The 21,826-nt window shown below is 37.8% G+C and overlaps 1 protein-coding gene across 4 annotated transcripts in view; it reads left to right on the top strand.

The window, feature by feature from the left end:
• Window positions 1–21,826, top strand: part of Cpne8 (copine 8) — a 230,951-nt gene that overhangs the window by 179,271 nt on the left and 29,854 nt on the right. For 2 of the 4 annotated variants that reach the window (XM_076556619.1, XM_076556618.1), the window contains exons 18-19: window positions 1,193–1,250; window positions 4,961–5,034. In XM_076556619.1, coding sequence (XP_076412734.1) covers window positions 1,193–1,250; window positions 4,961–5,034 — 132 coding nt within the window. Of the gene's footprint in view, window positions 1–1,192; window positions 1,251–4,960; window positions 5,035–10,384; window positions 10,439–14,355; window positions 18,733–21,826 lie in introns of those variants that run through there. The other 2 variants (XM_042264609.2, XM_042264610.2) reach the window with 2 other exon arrangements.

The raw sequence follows: 21,826 nt of genomic DNA, 5'->3' as shown, positions 1-21,826 counted from the left end.
TAAAGCTGTCCTGTGCATTACAATCCCAGTTGTATGTTTTGCTTGTTCATGACATTATTATCTTCTCTTGAAAATTAACTATAAAATCTATGTTTACCAGATGGTAATCTACAAATTATACCTGTTTTACCAATCTTTTCTATGCCTAAGCTTGGCATTACTTGACATAGAGTAATATTTAATTAAGAATGAGTTGAGTGGATGAGTTTATTTGTCAAGCCTCACAATTTTAGTAACAGAAAAATACTGTTAGTTATTTAGTGTGAGAAAAAAAGAAGTACATGTAGGGAATGCTCAAGTGATTCATAGATTATTTTTCTTTTGGGGACAACCCAATTTCTTTATATATCTTGTGTTTACCCTGACCCTTGAATTTCCGTTTCCTTTCTAGTTAGTACTATTCATACTTAACATACTGACTTCGTAATTCTTGATTAACTAAAAAGAGACAATGCACTAAGAAAGAGATATTTGTAGTTTGTTGACTCCCAGCATCAGATGTTCTCACTTTGTATGCTGAGAATCTGTTGCATTTTTAAATATATATATATATTATATATATATATATATATATATAATATATATATATATATATATATATTTGTGTATGTGTATGTGTGTGGTCAGGCATTTAGGATGCATATGTGGAAGTTAGAGGACAACCTGCAAGAGTCATATGGATCCCTGGGTTCCTCACATCATCACTCTTGGGCATAAAAGCCCTTATCTTCTGAGGCATCTCCCCAGCTCCATTTAATAACTTTAAATAGAGTATCACTTGAGTACTTCATATGATGAAAACCATGCTACAGCATCAAATATTCAGTCTCAACAGTTCACAGATATCTAATGCATAAACAAGTCATGTTAAACTTACCTTAGCAGCCATTTGTTTGCACTTACTAATTCACCATGAGAGTAATTCCCAATAACAATTCACTGTGATAATGACTTAATTTTGAGCATGTGATTAAAAGCTATCTTAATGAACATCTGTGCAAATGCAGAAAATCAGAAAATCGTTTTCTTTTTGTCTTTAAGTTCTAAAAAAAAATTATTAAAATTTCAAGGACTGGCAAATTAAAGGAAAAAATAGCCAGATCCAAAGTCTGTACAATGTTTATATGTGCCTTCATTTTTCTTGAGAACTAAATGTCTTAATTGAAATCTAATTGTGTTATTCTTCCTAAAGGCCTCGAAGCTTCCAATGTCAATAATTATAGTAGGTGTTGGACCTGCAGAATTTGATGGTAAGTAGCAAGATTTCTGTGGTGTTATGGTGCTACTACATTTCTGCTGACCTCAACTGTGTAAAGAGTGTGATTGAATTTGTGTGTAATTTCATTGCCGGCATAAATATAGCTCACACTCAAATTAAAAGACTGTCATTGGGTAAGACACCCTCCCTCTAGCTTATACATTAATTGAACATGCACCTTTTGCCATTTCATTAGAGTTTGCATCTTGAAACAATATGTAAGACTGACGGAGTACTAAACTGCGATCTGGTTCCTAAGGCAAAGAACACTCCAGGGAAGCACACTGTGTGGGGGAAGAGTGTTGACAGCTTTTAAAGAACAGTACTAAATTAATGAATCATTAAGTTGTGAGCGGAAATATTAAGAGAAGCACAATATGCTAATTGAATGTGATTCCGGCTTCTGGCTAGTTGATAGCATTAGCTTTATAAACAAGGAGCTCCATCTCGGGGAAAAACAATAACAAGGGGACTGAGCTGACTGCATAGATGATACTGGACAGGCTGTCAGGGGCTCAGCCTTTTCAAAGGCCAGTTAAGTGGCAGCTTTGTCTGTAACTAGTGACCTGGGTAAAGTTCTTTGAAGATAGTTTGTTACTGATCACCTAGCAAATTCCTTTTCATGAATGCCACTGAACTGTGATTCAGTGGTAACTTTCGCATTTACATGGTTAGTTATTTTTACTAAGAGCGGCCATGTATTTAGCTTGAGACGTGGCCTTCCTGTTTCTATGAAGTGTCTTAGTTCTGACTGCTGCATCTTCTGTTACTGTTTTCTCTGGCCATTCGCATCTGTCCAACTGTGGACATGAGCCACCTCCTTATAGAGTTGCATGCAAACACTAAGACATCTTCTTCACTCTCTGACTCGTGATGATCTGCATTGGGTAGTGATGACAGACTGTGGTTGCCCAAATATATCACTGCAAGCTAAAATAGCTCATACATTCTCCTTTGGTACTTGTCTTTTCCTCTATTTACCACTCATGAGTGCGTTGCCGTCTGACAGGCCCCCTGGAAGTCACATTGGTCGGTTTTTGTTCTGTGAGAGCCCATTACATGATACAGGAGTGCAAAGCCACTGGTCACTGCTGCTGTAAATTTCTGCCTATGTCCTTCCGTGCAGATCAGCACACTTGTACTTAGACCCTGCCTTTGCTACAAAGCCAAGGCTGCTTATTTTCTCTATTTCTTTTTTTCCCCAGTGAATTTGTAGGGAGCTGAGAAATGATAATTCATCATTTCTCTACTAGATATTCTAAAGGAAAATATGCAGGAATCTGTCAGACCGAGATACCAACTTCTTAACAGAGTGTAGTTAAGAATACATTCTAACCCAGTGGTTCTCAACCTATGAGTTGGGACCCTTTTGGAGGCTGAATGTCCCTTTCACAGGGGTTGCATATCAGGTATCCTACATTCAGATGTTTATATTATAACATAATATAACATTATAACAGTAATAAAATTACAGTGATAAAGTAACAACGAAATAATTTTATGGCTGGGGTCACCACAACATCAGGAACTATAAAGGACTGCAGCATCAGGAAGGTTGAGGACCACTGCTTTAACCTGTGGGTGGGGCCAGACTCCCCACTCCTTGACATTTCCCACACTCTTTTAGGCTTCCCTGATAGGTTTCCTTGGAGCAGAAAGTGCCTTGAGGCACTGTATTCAATCTGAGACAAGCTGCATCTGCTCTGAGAGGCACATGCCTCCTGGGGCCCAGCTCCCTTCTGTGGAGCCCTGGTGGTGCTGTGAGGAACGAGTGAGGAGTGTAGACGGAAAGGGAACTTGCCTTCCCGGTAGACTCCCCAACTCCTAGAAATTGGAGTGACATCATTCTCTGAAAAAAAAAAATGTAATTCTGGAGTTAGATGTTTCCTGGCCCACTTCTTTTAAAAAGATGACTATCTGGCTAGGATACAATACATGCTTCTCTAAAATAGTTTTTTTTTTTCCTTTCCTATCAAATCTGTTTCTCCCCTTAACTCCATGACTAAGAAGTAGAAGAAAATTGCTGGTGGCTGAGATAGAAGAAATCTCTGGCATACAAATTGCTATTCTCTTGTCAAAGCCCTCCTTGAGTTCTTCCAAAAGAAAAGTTGAATTAATGCAGCAGCAGCTTTGATGCAAAGCTGGGGAGAAGGGATGTAAATTCGTCATTCACCCTGTCTCCTATAGCTAGAGAGAAGCACACGATTGTCCCTCCGGGGGCACAATCCCTGCTCCTTGGACCAGATAGTCAGAAAACCTGAAGTGTGGCTCTGCTCCCTCCATCCTTATTATCTTGCTTCTATTGCTCTCAAAAGCTTGCCTTCCAGTTCATGCTGTCTACAACCTTTAACCTTTAAGCATACTGAAGAGTGGGAGGTAATATCTAGAACCTCTCCTGTATGCAAGATTATTCATTTTCTCCCTGGATGGTAATGAGGTGCAATAGAGATTGTAGAGATAATAAAGACAATACCTCTGTTGCACCTGAGTCTTGTTCCCATTTTGGAGAGAATGCAGGGGAATTGTTGCAATTTATGAGCAGAGCAGGGAGCACAGCATGTCACCTGCAATGTACAATTATATCTTGAAGTAATATGAAAATCGCAGAAGCAAACCCAGAGGTTAACAGGAGTTATTTGTTTCAAATATGTGCGCATGCATACTGTTTAAAGTCCCAGGAATAAGGCACTGGCCTTGTTATTGCTAGATTCACACATTTTGTAAAATTATGGCATATATTGTGTGTGCAGGCAAATCTGTTAATCATATTTACCAGTATTACTTCAGCCAAAACATTGACTCATGAACATATGTAGGAAGACAAATTTGAAAACAGTGTTTTCTAACGCAAACACATTATAGGGACTGAAAAAAGGGATGCAGGATGAGGATCGTGCTCCAGCTGAGCAGTGCTTTACCTTTCGGGATTTCTATGAGGTCTCTTTCGAGTCTGTTGATTGTCCTGTGTACGCAAAATGAATTTTCTGTAATAGAATTACACTTTAAGCAAAGCCAGTTCCCTCATACAATAATTATTTAGAGAATTCTCACAGCAAAGTCTAATAAATTCTGGGTAATGTTTCTAATTGCAGCATCAGATATCACCAGCTGCTTTGTTCGGACAGTATTTCTGAATACCAGCTGTTGTAGGCAATGCTGAAATGATTTCTCAAACTAACAGAATTACCATACTTCACAAAAAAATCATACTTTATTAAGGACTGAATAAATGCCACTTTGTTTTGCAGTGGTCTTTGAAGGAAAACTTGGACAGTGCAGACCTTGTAATGTCAGTAAGAATGAGGTTCAACTTGAAGATGATAATTGTTGCTGTTTCTTAAATTAGAAAGAAACACATTAAAATGGATGGGTTAATATCCCATGCCCATTCAGTCATTTAAGCATGTAACCCAGATTTAGATCCGATAGGATGGTGAATAGGAGGGAAAGATGGGCTCAGAGAATGTTCCACAATGCCTGACTCTGGCTGACTTCCAGAGGGTCATTCACTCTCACGGCTTCCTTCAGCTGTAGATTGTATACTCCATCAGGCTGTCTGGAGAAAATGATTAAAGAAGATTGCAGCTGCCTTCCTGTCACTCCAGTGGGTGCACTATTGCACACATACATAGTGATGTCTTAGTTCACACAGTCTTATTTCAGCACATCGTATTCAATTAATGACTGTATCTCCTTTTCAAGCAATGGTTGAATTGGATGGAGATGATGTAAGAGTTTCCTCCAGAGGGAAATACGCGGAAAGGGACATTGTACAGGTAAGGATTTAAATAAACATTATCGGTTTCCTTCTTTGTGAAGACCCTGTTTCTACCTGATATATAAAAAAGCAACTTAAATTGCAGTCAGGAGCTCTGGATTCAGTTAGTTTAGTTGACTCCTTTTCCATACAATATAACTTAAGTAATAGGGATTAAAGTCTGCATGGAATTGCTTTTCACTTTGTGTCACATTCACTATATGTAAAGTGCAAGTGTCAGTAATTGTCTTTTCCTAGTTTAGTCTTATGAGAAATTATCATTGTGATCATTAGTAAAATTAGAAGCTAGAAATATAATGAACTTTTTAATCAGTTCAATTATTAGTCTTCACATAAACTAAACATATTCTAAAACAAATGATTCATACAAAAATAATAAGTGACTTAATGCAACATATAAAAAATTATAACTGTTGCCAGATTCTCACCAGATTATAGTTGGAAAAATGAAAACATGTATGCTAAAACTATATATAATAAATAAACTATGCATACATTTTATTATGATACATGGTATATAAACTATATATTACCTATAAATGTTATATATAGAAAATGTTTGAGAAGACTACTTAGCTAATTTGAGGAGCTGCCTGCTATTTGAGGAGCAATAAGAAAACAATCAGTTAAAATTTGTCACTGAAAGCAGGGAGTTAATTCAACCACATCTATGCATGTTTTATTTAGAATGTGTATCTTCTAGGAAGCAAAATAAGAAGGAAAAAGTCTATGATACATAGATTTTTTAGTAGGAAGCAGTCAACAGTCTTAGTAACACTTAAGGACATGATAAGCACACTTTATGGGCACAAACAATGGATGTCAATATTATTTCCAAATAATCTCCTGTATGTGCTCCTAATGTAACTACTGTAAGAATATAATTTGGCATCCTACAGAATTGGGTTCAAATTCTAACTTGTGATAAGTTGGACAAACTTTCTACATTCTGAGAGATAAGCAGCCTTATGAAGTAAAGCGAGGAAACCTATATTTTATAAAATATGTCCTAGAAGTATAGCTCAGTAGTAGCCAACAAAATGCTGATTAGAATAATTGAGGCTGGGGGGATGCCCTAAGTTGATAGATAAAAGGATCACAGTATAGCTCTGTGGTAGAGCACTTGCATGCTAAGCACTGTTGAGTGTGATCTCCAACACTACAATACAGAAATAATAATATTAAAAAGGATTATAAGTTACTCTTCCAAAATCAATAAAATTATCTTCTAACACAGAAACAATTTTATAACAATTATTTGAAAAGAAAGATAAATATGATTTAAACATCTCTAGGCATAATGTAAAAAGCACCAACACATACAGTAAATGATTCGGCTAAAAGTAGCTGAGAAAGAGACCACAGTGATGTCATCTATTTAAGTGTATCATGGTGCTCATTTCCATAATTAGACACATAATTATTCACCTTAACCTCATTATCATAATTATGGGTCCAAGTAAATTTACATTATCTAAAAGATCCACATAATGTCCTGCCCACACTTTGCAAAAAATCAAATTACTGAAAGGAAACTCGTGAGAAGGACTTTAGAATGCGCTCTGTTGCTATGACGATGCTTCTTTATAAAAATAATGGAGGAATCTCATAGCTCACTCCATCCAAATGAATATTTAAGGGAAGTAGCATAACACTATCTCCAAGGAATCAAGGTTGCTCACATCACCAAGACTTCTTTTCAAAGGAGCATGGCCCTATACTATTACCAGAAAACCATGCATATTGACATTTGTGGAAACAAGAATCCTCTCATCTCTCAACGGATTGATGGCATTAAGAAGTATACTGAGATGGGAGCCAGAATGTCCACAAATGCTCAGTCTCCCACTCCAGTCTTGACCGAGTCAATACACTGCCTTAGCCTCCTATTGTTTGTAGAGTCCAAGGCTGTTCATCCTTGTTTTACTCTGATATTATAGGAGGCAGAAGACTCTTTGTTACCCATTGGCATAAGTTTATACAGATACAAGCTAACATATATAGAGATATTTCCTCTTCTTGAAAGTCCTAGTCTCAGAGGCAAGTCTTTCCTGGTTGTGGCACTGGGGTCCCCAGAGAATTCAAACACATCTAGAGATACAGGGAAACCCTTGGGTTTCTGCCACATAAGCCCCAACTGAAGGAATGAAGGGGTCTTACAGATACTAAACAGGAAATTGACATGTACCAGAGAGTTAGTAGTCCCTGGATGACAACATCCTGTGTTTTATCCCTGTATTCAAGGGGACTCAACCTACTTTTCTAATTTCACAGAGAAGTTCCTAAATTCACCCTTGCAAAGCTCGGCCATTTGCATCCCAGTCCTGTCCATGAATCACCTCTCCCTTATCACCTTGAATCTCATTAGGGGCCTGCCATCAAAATTCTCCATGTTCTGCTGAAATATTTGTAGATTAGTCCTTTTCAAGAATGTAAATGTTCTTAAGTATTGCAAACAGTAGGGCAGTATTGTGTATCTTCCAGTGTTCAGAAAACATGTCTGAACAAGCCAGTAAAATCGCATTAGAAACAGAAGAGAGGCCGTGTGAACTCTGGTTTCTTGCAGTCTGTTTCACTTTGAAGCTAGTCAAGTTATTAACTATGTTACTATTGAATCCCCCAATTTCTCAGGTTGGAAAAATAAAAACTGTAGCTTGTAGAATGTAGTTGGGAGCAGTAGGTTGAGTTTTCCTCTTGCTGTCAAGTATTGAGGAGCTTTTCTGCATTTGCACAGGATGATATTTGAGTCTGTCATATGCTGTATGTGCTAGGCAGGCTAAGAGCAGTAGCAATCCATCACTGACCCCTTCATTAACATTATGACAGACACTTGCTTACTATATTTTTAAAAAGTAAAGCTCAGTTCAGTTCCTCTTGCCCATAATCCTCAGCTAATGAAAAGTGGAAGCTAGAAGCTAGATGCAATCCTAAAATGTCTTAGAAAACTCTTTACAGGCCATCTGGACCACTTAAACATCACTACAGCCTCACTCCAGTTTTTCTCTTTTACTAAACACTCTCAAATGTACACTCTATCTGTCATTACCACACATAGTTTCATGATGCTTACTTCTAGTTAACCTTGTCATTTACCCCGGTCACACTTCGCTGGTGCGGGCAGAAGTCTTCCACCTTGAATTGTGGCCCTTTGCCCTTTCTGTCACTCTGTTCCCTTATCATCACATATAAAAGAACTGCGATCCGAGATGGAGAGTTAAGTAAGCTGCACAGAAGTATTTTGACTACAAATCAAGTTCTGATTCCAAAACCTCACCTTCTATTACAGTAAACCCTCCCTACTTGATATAAAATTCTAACGATTATCAGAATCTAGCCATCTTCCTATAAGACTATAAAATCTGACATGTCAGAGTCAAATCGAATAATGACTGACACTGGACACTATCTGGCCTTGCCAAGTTAAACTTTCTAAGCTTCGGTTTCCTCTTAAATCAAGTCAAAATATGAATAAGATACCTGTTAAATTAAACAAAATACTATATTTAGTCCCTTAGCAGAAAACCTTCGATTGCTCAGCAACAACACATTAATATCAATGTTGGTAGTTGTCAATTACTATCCCGGCACCATCTGGTGGGAAGGCATTTTGCATGTCTTTATTTTATAGTAGCCATTCCTTGATTTGATCATCTCATGTATGATGATGCCCCATTACCTGAAGCTCCAATCTTGTATTTGCACAATGAATTCCTGTGGTGTTTATTTTCTGGGGTCAGTACATGCAAGGCGTGTGTGTGTTTGTTGTACTATAGATTGGCCATTGTGTTTAAGGCAATACCATTCTTCCTGGCTGCATGCAGCTGCTGGCCAGCCTATCATTTCCTTAAGAATTACATTTAAATTATATTTTCCATTAAAAGGAGAATAATAGCCTTGAAGTCTTAGACTTGGAAACTCACTAATGGCGTTCTGCACAGTAGGAACAATCAAACACGATTGAGCGAACAGCAACTAAAAGCCAATTTGCCCAAACACATTAGAATTTATTTTCATAAATCGGCAAAACCATCCATCAGAGCAGCCATGAAGAATGTCCCTTTACGCAGGAGTTTAGGGGAAGAGCTCAAAGAAGACTTGGAGCACCACGCATGCCATGTTTTCTATAGAACAGAACGCATCCACTATATTTGTTATATGAATACATTACATTAGTGCACTGTGAATATTACTTTCTTCTTAATGTAACTCTTTAAGAGTTTGAGTTCAGTGATGACAGTGTGCCCTCACCACATGTGGGGATTGGGCTTTGTTTGTTTTTTTAACCAAATATCCCTAGCTACATCATTCAAAAGTGAAAGATTAAACAAGAAAGTAGAGGGTGATCTGAGTGATCAAATGTCAGGTTAGGAGGATGTGTGCCAAATGATTAAAGGATGTTTTGTTCAGAAATGTGTCAAGGTGATGGAACCAGTGGGAATGACAGTGAGGAGTCCTTGGCATTTCCCCACTCATTGGTAGAATGCCTGGTGGCAGGACTGAAGAATGAATGCCACTCAGGGAAAAATTTTAGATAATTCAGAATCAGCAAGTAGAAAGTTCTCAGCGTTTTCTATTCCCAACCTATTCCTGTGATAAGTAAAACCCTGTAGATAACAGTGACTTTCTCTGACGGGGTTCCTTTCGTTGTTGTACTGTCCATGATTTATAGAGAGGCTCAGAAGATGAGAAGAACTCTGGGTATTGTGACTTCAGTTTTGATACTTCTGGAGTACAGAAAAATTCCCCCAAATTAATTGTAATATATTTCCATTAAGAAAGTACGAGCCAGATCTATCTCTTCTCTGTTTCTCGTTAGAAAATAAACGGGCCTCTGATGGATAATAATAAAATATACTATACTATACTAGATTGTATAATAAAACTACAATAAAACAAAAACAGAGACATCAGAGTAGCCTAATACAAGCAAGCCAAAAGGAAAGAGCCCAAGAAAATGCACAAGAAATAAATATGGATGCAGAGACCCACTTGTTTGCACACTCAGGAATCCCATGAAAATACAAAACTGGAAACCATAATATATATATGAACAGGACATGTAGGGTTAAAAAATAGATAAATAAATATTAAAATAAAAAAGATAAAATTAAAAGAAAAAAAATGTCCTAGCAGGATGTAATAAGACAAAGAACCCTCAAAGATGCCTTTGAACTCCTTTTCTGTCAACCATCTACTGCTGAGCATGCAGCCTTCACTTAAGAGTAGTTTGTTTCCCCAGTGAGATTCCCTGGGAGAAAACCAAGTTTTCATTTGCAAGTGGTTGTCAACTGAGGCTCGCTTCTAGGTTAGGGCTGGAGGCATTGGTCCACTTCTCCTTTCTGTTCTAGGACACCACCTGGTGCAGACCCACGCAAGCCCTTGTTCACGCGGCCTCAGCCTCTGTGAGTTCATATGAGGAGAAGTGGGGAAAACTGGGAGGAGTAGATGGACGGGGAAACAGTAATCAGGACACATTAGATGAGGAACAATTAATTTTCAATAAAATAAAAATAAGAAACAATGCCAATAAAGCATGTCATGCCTTAAGTTGCATGTAGATCTTCACTGACATAACAAATAGAGCATGTATAAGGAGGCCCATGCTAGTAAAAATGTACTTTTATTTTAAAAACATGAAAGAAAGAAAGAGAGAGAGGGGGGGGGGGAGAGAGAGAGAGAGAAAGAAAGAAAGAGAGAGAGAGAAAGAAAGAAAGAAAGAAAGAAAAAAAAGGAAAGAAAGAAAGAAAGAAAGAAAGAAAGAAAGAAAGAAAGAAAGAAAGAAAGAAAGAAGAAAGAAGAAGAAAGGCATAACCCTATACAGCTTACTAAAAGGTTTAAAGAGTAAATTCTTGGAACTACTAATTTAGATTAAATGAGAGAAAAACAGAACTTGTTTCTTTATACCTCTAAGTTTTGTTTACAATGCCATCTTGCCTCTAGTGAAGTAATGTGACTTTGCAAAGTTCATACCCTCCCTGTTCTCCTCCCACCTGAAGACTGTACACACTGTGAGCTTTCTCCTTCCCTGGCTTAGCTGCCTTCAGGGGTGAGTGATCATTTTACCTGCCGTCACACATCTAAAAGCTGATCTATGGTAAACAGGTATATGTTAGAATTATAGAGAAAGAGGCTTCGGAGGAATGGGGCAAAAGAGATGACCTTCACTTCATCAAAATTACACCTGCTATTTAGTTCCCTTTATTTTTAACTTGTTTTCTAAATTGGTAATTAACCAGGCAATTCCACATAGTTTATCTGGTAGTTAAAAGAGGTTTATTTCAGAGTAACTTATAACCAGTAAAGGAGCCGTTTACAGGGTCCAGGAGGGGTGAGATGCAGTCCAGCATGGTTCTCTGGAGATCTCTGATTTGGTCTACAATCCAGCATCCAGAATCATGAGGAGCCAAGAGAGTAGGCACATATGGAACTCGGGTCTTAAGAGGTCATGTTTCGGCCACGTCCCAGGGGCAGTTCATAGGCAGGTGTGGCAGTTACCTGTGGCCTCACTAGGGGGCAGTGTTTCAAGGTCAAAGCTGGAACAGCTACCCACTACATCTCCCCCTTTCATCTAAATAAGAAAGTTCCAAGCTAATACAAAACTATATACAATAGGAATGATTATCAAATATTGTCCTGGAGGAATAAAGGATAATGACCTAGACAAGATGGAACTACAACCAACAATAACAACATCAAACAAGAGACACATACTAAAATCCAGAGAAATCTGGAGGAAATGGCACATTACAGAAATCATTCCAAAAGGTGTCCTATCACAAAGAACCTGAATCTAATATTTAATATGTTCTAGCAAAGATACAAGAAGATTGTAACTATAACTGTTAGTCTTCGATCCCATCGAAAACCTGAGAAGGAATATAATAATACCTGAGAAGTGGGAAAGTGACGAGTCTTTCAAGAGTAAACAGAGACAGCTGGCAGCCTGAACAGTCACCTAAAGTTTCTCAGCATTGTTGGTGCATTCAAATTGGGTACAAACCTTATGTATCTGTCATACCATTTTCGGAAGCAGGTATTTTGAATGACTATCTTATCCTGTCTTGGCAGAGTTCAGTAGTCACTTTTCCTTGTGTCCTGCTCATTCAGAAGGGACAGTATTTGTACTGTCAGAAGTCAAGGCAAGGGCAGTTTTTTGCCCTGCAGGCCATTTTGTGCTAAGAAGAAGACAAACTTACAAACAGAAATGTTTCAGAAGCTCAACATTCTCTTGGGATCAGATTGGTGCTGTCAGGAGCAATTGTATCTTACATCAACAGAATTCTAAGTTATCAAAACATTTAAGTGCCATTTTCTCTAGGTCTGTGAAGTGTTACCTATCCATCTGACATATGTTTCTGTAAGTCTGGACAACATAACTAACATAACAATAGAGATGACAAGCATAGGTGACTATAAACCTATAAGTCTTATTTACCTAGATAACCTAAGGAGGACTAAGGCTTCATATAAACAAGGTAAACAGTCTATAAGCAAATGTATAATAAGAGGACAATGACCTCAAGAATTCTGACAATACACAAAAGAGCTAAAGCAGAGGTAGGAATGTATAGTGCAATATGCAATATGACAATAATCCTATCAATATACCAAATATCCTAAAGAGGTAGAACATACATACAGTATGACAAATATAATTTTACACTTATATCAATATACAAACATTTTAAATACAGCTTTCCTTGTAGCAACTGGATTGTTTCAGTTATACCAATAACAATTGGCTTCTAAAAGTCTATTTTAAATAATTGTTTATATTAAAAGCAAGTTTTCAGAATAAGTTTGTAACAGTTACAGTATGAAAACAGAATGTTCTTGGTCACTGTGAAATAAAAACATTAATATAAACTTTCAAATCCTATATGCAGAAATTATTCTACATCCTAAATTAATGTCTTCCCTCTTCTTTTTTTTCTCAAGACCAAAGCTTGATGTGCTCACAAACTCCACAACATTAATGATTTCAATCATTTTCAAGTTGCTTCAAGAATCACCCCTTACAGAGAAACTGAACTGGTATATCCAGTAGGACAGTGTTTACTTACTAAATAACTGTTCCAAATGAGACTAGACCCAGACAGCCTCTTGGCAGAGTGCATGGTGTAGACCTGATAAGGGATGCTGCGTAATTGCTAGATAAAGGCAAGGCAACCATATTTAGATGCCAAAGTAATTATAACATTTCAGTAAGAATGATTCCAACATCTCACACTGAGATCTCTTGCTTTCACAAATAACAAATACATAACATCAACGTAGGAGCACACTGCCTCTGCGTACTGTAGTTCAGGCCTCCACCATAGGAACTGTGAGTTTTTCCTCTTCAATAGCCATGATTTGATGTCCTAGTAACAATTAAAAATAGTGTGTTTAGGTCTCACTAATCGTGTATGCTGTTTTCTGTGCTGAATGGTATAAGATTTGTTCCTTGTTCTGCATTAGTTAACTTTCATATCAAAGCAGAATTAAACATGTACTAACTCAGTTTTGACAGGAAAAACAAGCCCCATAAAGGTTAAATGCCCCTTGTGTTTGGCATCAGCTAGGTAGTGTCACAAAAGAGGACACAAGAGCAACAAGGAAGGGAGTTCCATCTCTTTTGTTGAACACACCTTATTAAGATTTGATCACTGTAATAGTCAACTGTAGTGACAAATACATTTTAAAGACAGGATTTTTATGTATTCATAGTACTGTTACTCTGGGCATTTGTGATTCTCCTTGTTGCTATGACAAAATACCCAGACAGAAAGCAAGTTTGGGAAGGAAAGAATTTCTTTGGCTTATACTTTCAGATCACAAGTCAGGCCAAGAATCCAAGCAGGCATCCAAAGCAGAACACATGGTAGGATACTGCTTGCTGGCTCAGTGTCTGACTCACTTAGCTAGCTTTCTGATACAGCCTAGGAACAGTACCGCCCATAGTGGGATGGGTCCTCCCACATCAACCATCAATCAAAACATTCCTTTACAGACATGTCCAAGGGCCAGTCTTATTTGGGCAATCCCTCATTTGAGACTCTCTCAGATGGTGTTAGGTTGAGTCAGGTTGACAGAGAAGCTAACTAGGACACTCCTATAATCAGTTGTTTGTAAGCCAGGCATAGTAAATGCATACCTGAAATCCCAATGCTGATTGAGGCAGGAGTATCATGAGTTTGCGGCCATATTAGTCCATGTAGTGAGATCCTGTTTCAAAAACTATCCATGAAAGTGAAAGGTAAAAAAAAAAAATTTATATGTTCTCATTTTGTGTTGTTAGGTGGGTAGCTGAAGATTGTAATTTTTCTCTCTGTTCTAGTTTGTGCCATTCAGGGATTATATGGACAGAAGTGGAAACCACATATTGAGCATGGCTAGACTGGCCAAAGATGTCTTAGCTGAGATTCCCGAGCAGTTCCTCTCCTACATGAGAGCCAGAGGAATCAAGCCATCACCAGCACCTCCCCCTTACACCCCGCCTACACACGTGCTGCAGACTCAAATATGACTACGTCCAGATGCTGGTGTTCATCACACATCAGTCAGAACTGCTGAGCCTATGCGTTGCACCTGGTGCTCTGCTATGAACCAGGGAATGAGACACTTTCTCAGTTTGGTTTCAGCAGTACTCGAAAATGTGCTTTCTTGGATCCAAAATTAATTCTCTTCCTAAACCAAAACTGTAAATATGGTGGTTGCATGAGCAACAGGAAAATTGTTTAAATGCTTGAAGCAAAGTAGAGATGTCTTCTCTAATTTTCAAATATTTTTGTTTTGTTATCAACAGAATAGTGAATTTCCAATGTATTATTGGGAAAAAGCACAAGCTACATTTTTAACATAAATATTGTCCTCGACTGCTATATATATATAAATATATATACACATATGGGACAGCAGTCTCTGTATCAATGTTTACATGTTACTACTTTTTAAATTTCAATACTTTTATAACTGTTCTTAAGAATAAGTTTTGAATATTGAATCCTTTGTCTTCTAAATTGCAATAGTTATAATCACAAGAGCAATATCTCTTTGAATGACTGTCTGGACACTCATGGTATGAATGAGGGAAGAGTAGGAGGAAGAAAAATCTATTTAGTGATTAAAATATGTCCTCAGTTTTGGCCAATAATGGAGTTTAAACATACACAGATGCGACTCTGTAAGAATGTGCATTTTTCATGGATTTTGGGTTTAAAATTAGATGGCAGTAAACATGTTTTGTAATGCTAAGTAGGAGCAATGAAAAGACAAACACGGTAAACTGTAAATGCACAGAATATACTTTGTATAAAAACTACCATCATTATAATGCCATTTAACAAGTAAAACCAAGACTGTAACTCCAAACCATGTAGCAGGTATTTTGAACTTTGTATTCAGTTGTATCCTGTCTAGATACTTTAATTCAAAGGGATACTGGCTCTCTTGCTTGGGGTTTCTTGTTCTCACCTTTCCACTTTGCCACACGGGTTGCACAGGCTGAAGTCTCTTGTGAATTCTCAGTTCAATGTACACAGCCCTGTGACTTAGCACATAACCCATTTGTGAAATAAACTTGTTTCTGTCCCCTGACTGTGAAAGAACCCATCCCTGTCCCCTAGCTTGCCTGCTCACAATCAATTCTAAATGGTTTTCACTGTACAGTTTTTATACGAATTACAGTTTTGTGAAGTTATGTCTAAATTTCTTTAGAACAAATGGCCTTAAATTCTCACAGAATTCCTGGAAATGATTGTGAATTGCCTTCAACATACAGAAATGTGTATTTATTTATTGTTCTTTTGTGTCAACGGTGTGACTGCTTTATAACCTCTCTGCCTCCCCCTCTTTGCTACTTGGACTATTCCTACTGTGAGTTCTCTTGTCACAACTTGATGTATAGTGACTTTTATAAGCATGAATCTGTTTTACTGGAAAAATGCATAATCCTCACAGCTAACAAAATCACAGGTACATAACTGTGATGCGAATTGTCCATTTTTAAGTACATATTAAAACCTTTAAAAGGATAACTGTGTTCTGTACATTTCATGGTCGTGATGGAGACTCATGATTTTCTTTGCTCATCTTAAACATTTATGCCAGTCTATTTTTATTAGCCTACAGATTTATTAAAATTTAACTCTATTCTTCAGTCCAAAAGACAAAAGCAAGTAATATCAATATTCTTTCCCTCTTGTTAAACATTAGTTATTTTCCTTGTACTGACAAGCAACACACTCCTGTCTGGATGATAGTGCATTCACATAGAGCAGGACTGGATTCCAGGCATGAAGTGGCCTCTGTGATGCATCATCCTTGTGGCTGAGAAGAACAGTTGGGAAAATATATAGAAAAAAACAGTTGGGAATATATATATATATATATATATATATATATATATATATATATATATATGATTGGGAAAGTCTTGTCTCCTCATTAAGAGTGAAGACTGCATAAATAATAGGTTGCCGTGACTCATACAACATTGGGCTCATGCTCACGGTCTTTGTGAAACATCTGTTGTTTCCCCTTCCTTTTTTGAGTTGCTGGTAGGTATGATGCAGTGGGAAATTACAGGAACATACTGCATAGATTCAAACACATGTCAACAGCTGCATGGACAAATGCACATCAAGGTCATGCAGACCTTAGACAAGAAGTTTCATGAGGGTGTGCACTGAGAGAGGAGTGACAGAACCACGACACCAAACTAGACCTGGAGTGAATGCCATGGGAATTCCCATGGCTCAGAGTGCCGTCCTCTTCTAATCCTATCCCCTCCTCTCTGACGAAAGCCTTCAATTACCATTTCATCTCTACAGTGAACTGTCAGGCTTCTGTCCCGTTGTTCCCAACATCCAGGCTTAACAAGTTATGTGCCATCAATCTCCACTGCTTCCCATGGGAGTTTTAAAACTACACAGACCTGTGCTTCATTTCTCTTACCTATCCAGTCTGTCTGGGGTCTCAGCCATAGTGCTCCACTCAGTAATTGATTTGTATCATGGATAAACTACTTCCTAGAACATCTTGTTTCCCTTTCCTTAGAGAATAAGGCTTGAATGGCACCTGAGTAGAGATGAAGTTTTAAGGATTCCAAGTTTATTGTGCAGCTCTAGAATGAGAGAACACTGGATGTCCTAATCGCTACTTTTAACTCTCTCTTCCAGTGTGTAATACAAAGATAAAAGGAGGTAGGTACAGAGAGGTCAGGACCTTCAATCTTGGTTCACAACCTATTTGTTCCTTACACTTAATTGAGATTATTAGTTGGATTGTGCATTATTCTTTAATGCTGTAAAGGGTTAAATTATAACATGTATTTGCATATCTATTTTGGCTTTGTTTTTATGATTCACAAATCTAGGTAGCCTCCATAAAAATAAAACAGAATGAGAACTGAGAATTCTGGTAAATACCAGTATTTGATTTTATAATGGGGACAAGAAAACAAAACAACTAAAAAAAGGAAAGAAAAGAGGGAAGAAAGGAAGAAGAAGGAGGAGGAGGAGGAGAAGGAGGAGAGAGAGAGAGAGAGAGAGAGAGAGAGAGAGAGAGAGAAAGAGAGAAGAAGAAGAAGAAGAAGAAGAAGAAGAAGAAGAAGAAGAAGAAGAAGAAGAAGAAGAAGAAGAAGAAGAAGAAGAAGAAGAAGGAAAAAGAAAAAACCACCAACAACAATCAAAAAAAAAAAAACACCTCAATTGTCTAACAGAAATTTCCTGAAAAATAATTGCCTGACCTTGATTCAGGGAGCCTCGAATCTCACAGTTTCTGGAAAAGTTGTCTATCTTGAGATTTGTCTCAGTTTCAGTTCGATTGTGCAGCACTGAATGTGAGTGCCCACATGTAGGGTTTGTCTGAAGATGCCAGCTCCTGAAGGAGTTCAGTCCAAAGCCATGAGCACCATCATTTTGCTCAGCATCCTGGGAACCTGTCATCAGCTTGGCCATAAAGAGACTTCTCACAAAAATAAGGCTATTTCTTAGAAGACCTACCTACCACTGCCAACCCAGCTGCTGAAGAGCCTGCCTCTGCCTACCAGCCTGTGGTCTTTTCACTGTTGGCCTGTGTTATTTACATCCCATACAAAAGAGTAATAAGAGATTCATTCAAAACTCTTTCCTGATCAACACAGTTGAGTCGAAGACCACATTGGTTTCCTCTCAGTGTCAGTGTGTGTGGTTTAATGAAGAGAAGAAGCTTGGAAGAGAGAGCTCGACACGTGGACAGCTACCTGTACAAAGCATGCCATTGGTGTGTGACCTGTAACTTGCAGAAATGCACCCAAGAATCACATTGGGCAGTGAGGCCAATGGAGTAGTTGGGCCTCCAGCATTTTCATTGAGTTAACTAGGATATCTTGCAGGTATTCCCATCAACAAGTAAGGCTACTTTGACTTCTTTCCTATTTGTATTCCTTTTATTGCCTTCGCTTGTCTTACGCTCTGGCTAAGACTTCAAGCGCTGTCATTCAGGAATGGAGGAAGTGGACAGACATCCTTGTTTTGATATTGATTTCAGTGGATATGTCTCAAATTCTCTATTTAGTAAGATATTGGTTGCTGACTTGCTGTATATTGTCTTTATTATGTTGAAGTGTGTCCCCTGCATCTCTAGACTCTCTAGGACTTTGATCATGATGGAACATTAGGTTTTGTCAAAGGGATTTTTGTGCATCTAATAAAATGATCGTGTTGTTTCTGTTTTTGAGTCTTTTTATGAAATATATTATCTTTATTGATTTACATGTATTGATCCTTCCCTGAATCTCTCAGACAAAGCTGACTTGATCATAGTGGATTGGGTTTGAAAATATTTTATTGATAATTTTTGCATGTATATTCATCATAGAAATTGGCTGAAAATTTTGTTGTTGCTTTTGGATATCTGTCTGATATTAGGATATAGGGATAATACTGGCTTTGTAAAAAGAAATTAGGAGTGTTCCTTCCTCTTCTGTTTTAGAGACTAATTTGAAGAATATTGGCGATAAGTTCTTGTTTGAAGAGATCTGGTAGAATTTTGCACTGTATCCACCTGGTACTTGAAATTTTTTAGTTGAAGGATTTTAAAGACTGCTTTTATCCCATTATATGGATCTATTTATTCTATTTAGGTTATTAACTTCATTGTGATTTAACTTTGTTAGTTTAGTAGTACACAAACACACACATATACATACATATGTGTGATATGTGTGTAGGCATGTATATTTGGTGATTGAATTTGTTAATTTTATGTGTATGGGTGTTTTGTCTGCATGTATGTCTGTCCACCAAGTACATGTCTTGTGCCTAAGATGAACAGAAAAGGGCATTGTGTCCTCTAGGACTAGTGTTACAAATGGTTGTGAGGCACCATGTAGGTTTTAGGAATCAAATCTCATTCCACTGAAGAAGGGCCCATGCTCCTAACTGCCGAGCCATCTCACTGGGCTCAGAATGTAGACGTTTAGAGTATGTTCTTAACTCACTGAATTTCCTCAATATCTGCTGTAATGTGTTCCCTTTCATCTCTGATAATATTGAGTCCTTTATCTCTTTCTTTTTTTAAGGTTCCATAAGCTACTGAGAAAAAAATGTGTTCTTTAGTGTTTGAGTAGAATGTTCTATAGATGTCTGTTAGAGCCTTCTGATTTATGAGCTTATTTAACTCTAGAATTTCCTTATTTAATTTTTGTCTGAATGACTTATCTATTTGTAACAGTGGATTTTTGAAGTCACCCTCTATCACTGTTTGGAGTCAATCTATAGTTTGAGGTCTAGTAGAACTTCTTTTATGAACTGGAGTGCCCTGTGTTTGATGCATACATGTTTCAGATTTTAGTATCCTCTAGGTGAAATTCTCCTTTAATGAACATGAAATGCCCTTTATCTCTTCTGTTTAGTTCTGGTTTGAAGTCAGATATCAGCACATCTGCATGTACTTGTAATACTTTTTCTCATAGGTACTTTTTTTTTTTTTTTTTTTTTTTTTTTTTTTTTTTTTTTTTTGGTTTTTCGAGACAGGGTTTCTCTGTGTAGCTTTGTGCCTTTCCTGGAGCTCACTTGGTAGCCCAGGCTGGCCTCGAACTCACAGAGATCTGCCTGGCTCTGCCTCCCGAGTGCTGGGATTAAAGGCGTGCGCCACCACCGCCCGGCAGTACTTTTTCATAAATACTTTTTGTCTTAATGTAGTATCTTGTCTTTGATGGTTATGCGTGTTTCTTACAAAAAGATAGAGCTTGTTTTCTAATCCAATCTGTTAGCCCGAGTCTCTCTATTGGGGGAATTGAGACCATTAATGTTCAGTTATTTTTGAATGATGTATATGACCTGCTATTATTTTGTCATTATTGTCCTGATGTTTTCTTAGCCATCCTTTGATTAATTATTCTGGAATTATTTGTTCTTTTGTTCTCTTGAATGAGTTTAATGATGTCTTCACACTAAAGTATTTCTTTCTTTATCATCTTACTTTAATGGTCATGAATTTCAACATATTTTTATCGCAGAAAGTTTCTCTTTATAATTCAATGATTTTTCAAAGGATACAGATTATATCACTTTGTCTCAGGACACGTTTGACTTTCTACAACATGTCCAGGTTCGTAGGTTCAGTTACAATTATTTAAGTACAGATAGAACAGAATTTGTTTTCATCATAGTCCCATGACCCTATTTCAAAGAATCTGTAGACTATTGTTAGGGCAAGCATATCTAGTATATAACATTCTGTTTCCAGGCTGACAGCATCTGTGGTTTCAAAGAGCCTGGTGAACAGAAAATATCTGAGCAGGTTCAGGTGAGTGATCATGCCCTGAATAATGTACCATCAATCCTTAGAGTACAAAGTGCTATTCATTAATCAGCCTGTCACTCAACTTCTAATTTTCTAGGGTCATACCCTACATAACCCCCTATTTAGTATGTTACTTATTCAGCAAATTCTAAGCATAACGTCAGAGGAAGTCTCTGATCTGTGGCAAAGTTTCCTGGTCAGTTGGAGCTTGAGGTTCAGAGGGTGTCATGTGTTTGTCAAACAGCATACTGGTAAGGTGTCAGGAAAACTGGTTCTGGGGTTCCTACTTGGGGTATTGCTCATAAGATGACAATTGATTCCCAAGTAGGATAGGGAGGCTGGTGAGTAGGCAGGCCAACAGTCTCCTTTAAGTTTACATTGTACTAATTATCCTGATTGCTTAGGGGCGGATGTACCAAGAAGATCCTGGAGTCATGGCCTCATAAAAAAGTTTCTAGCATCTTTGTGCTTACCACAATCTCCAAGGCATAAGGAAGATTTCTGAATAGGGCCAGATAACATGATCTTCCTAAAAGCAGGAGGGGTAAAAAGTTCAGGACTTTCCCAAAGAGACTCAGATACAATTTTCTCAGGGAAAGACATTAAATGAATTATAATGTAAAAAGCCTCCCAAACATGCAACATGTAGCAACCCAAACCAAAAGTGAGAGACAGGATGACAGCTATTGTAGCATTCTGCTCAGCTATGATGGAGCTGTGCCAAACAGCTGTGTTGGCTTCATGGCTCTCGATGTTTCTGGTGGATAGAGCTGTACCGAATGGGGGCTTGTGTCCACTTCACCTCTCAGCATTGGGACCCCATCTGGTTTAGACCTGTGTAGGCCTTGTGAATGCTACTACACTCTCTGTGATTTACATGAGCATCAGTCCTGTTATGTCTGGAAGGCTATGTTTCTTTGGTGTCTTTCATCTCCATTGACTCATAAAATCTTTCTGCCTTCTCTTCCACTTAGTTCTCTGTTCCCCAGAAGAAGGGATTTGATGGACACATCCCACTT

Source organism: Peromyscus maniculatus, chromosome 20, assembly GCF_049852395.1.
Source record: "Peromyscus maniculatus bairdii isolate BWxNUB_F1_BW_parent chromosome 20, HU_Pman_BW_mat_3.1, whole genome shotgun sequence".
Taxonomy (NCBI): domain Eukaryota; kingdom Metazoa; phylum Chordata; class Mammalia; order Rodentia; family Cricetidae; genus Peromyscus; species Peromyscus maniculatus.
Note: the sequence above shows the minus strand (reverse complement) of the source record. Positions and strands in the feature narration are given on the sequence as shown.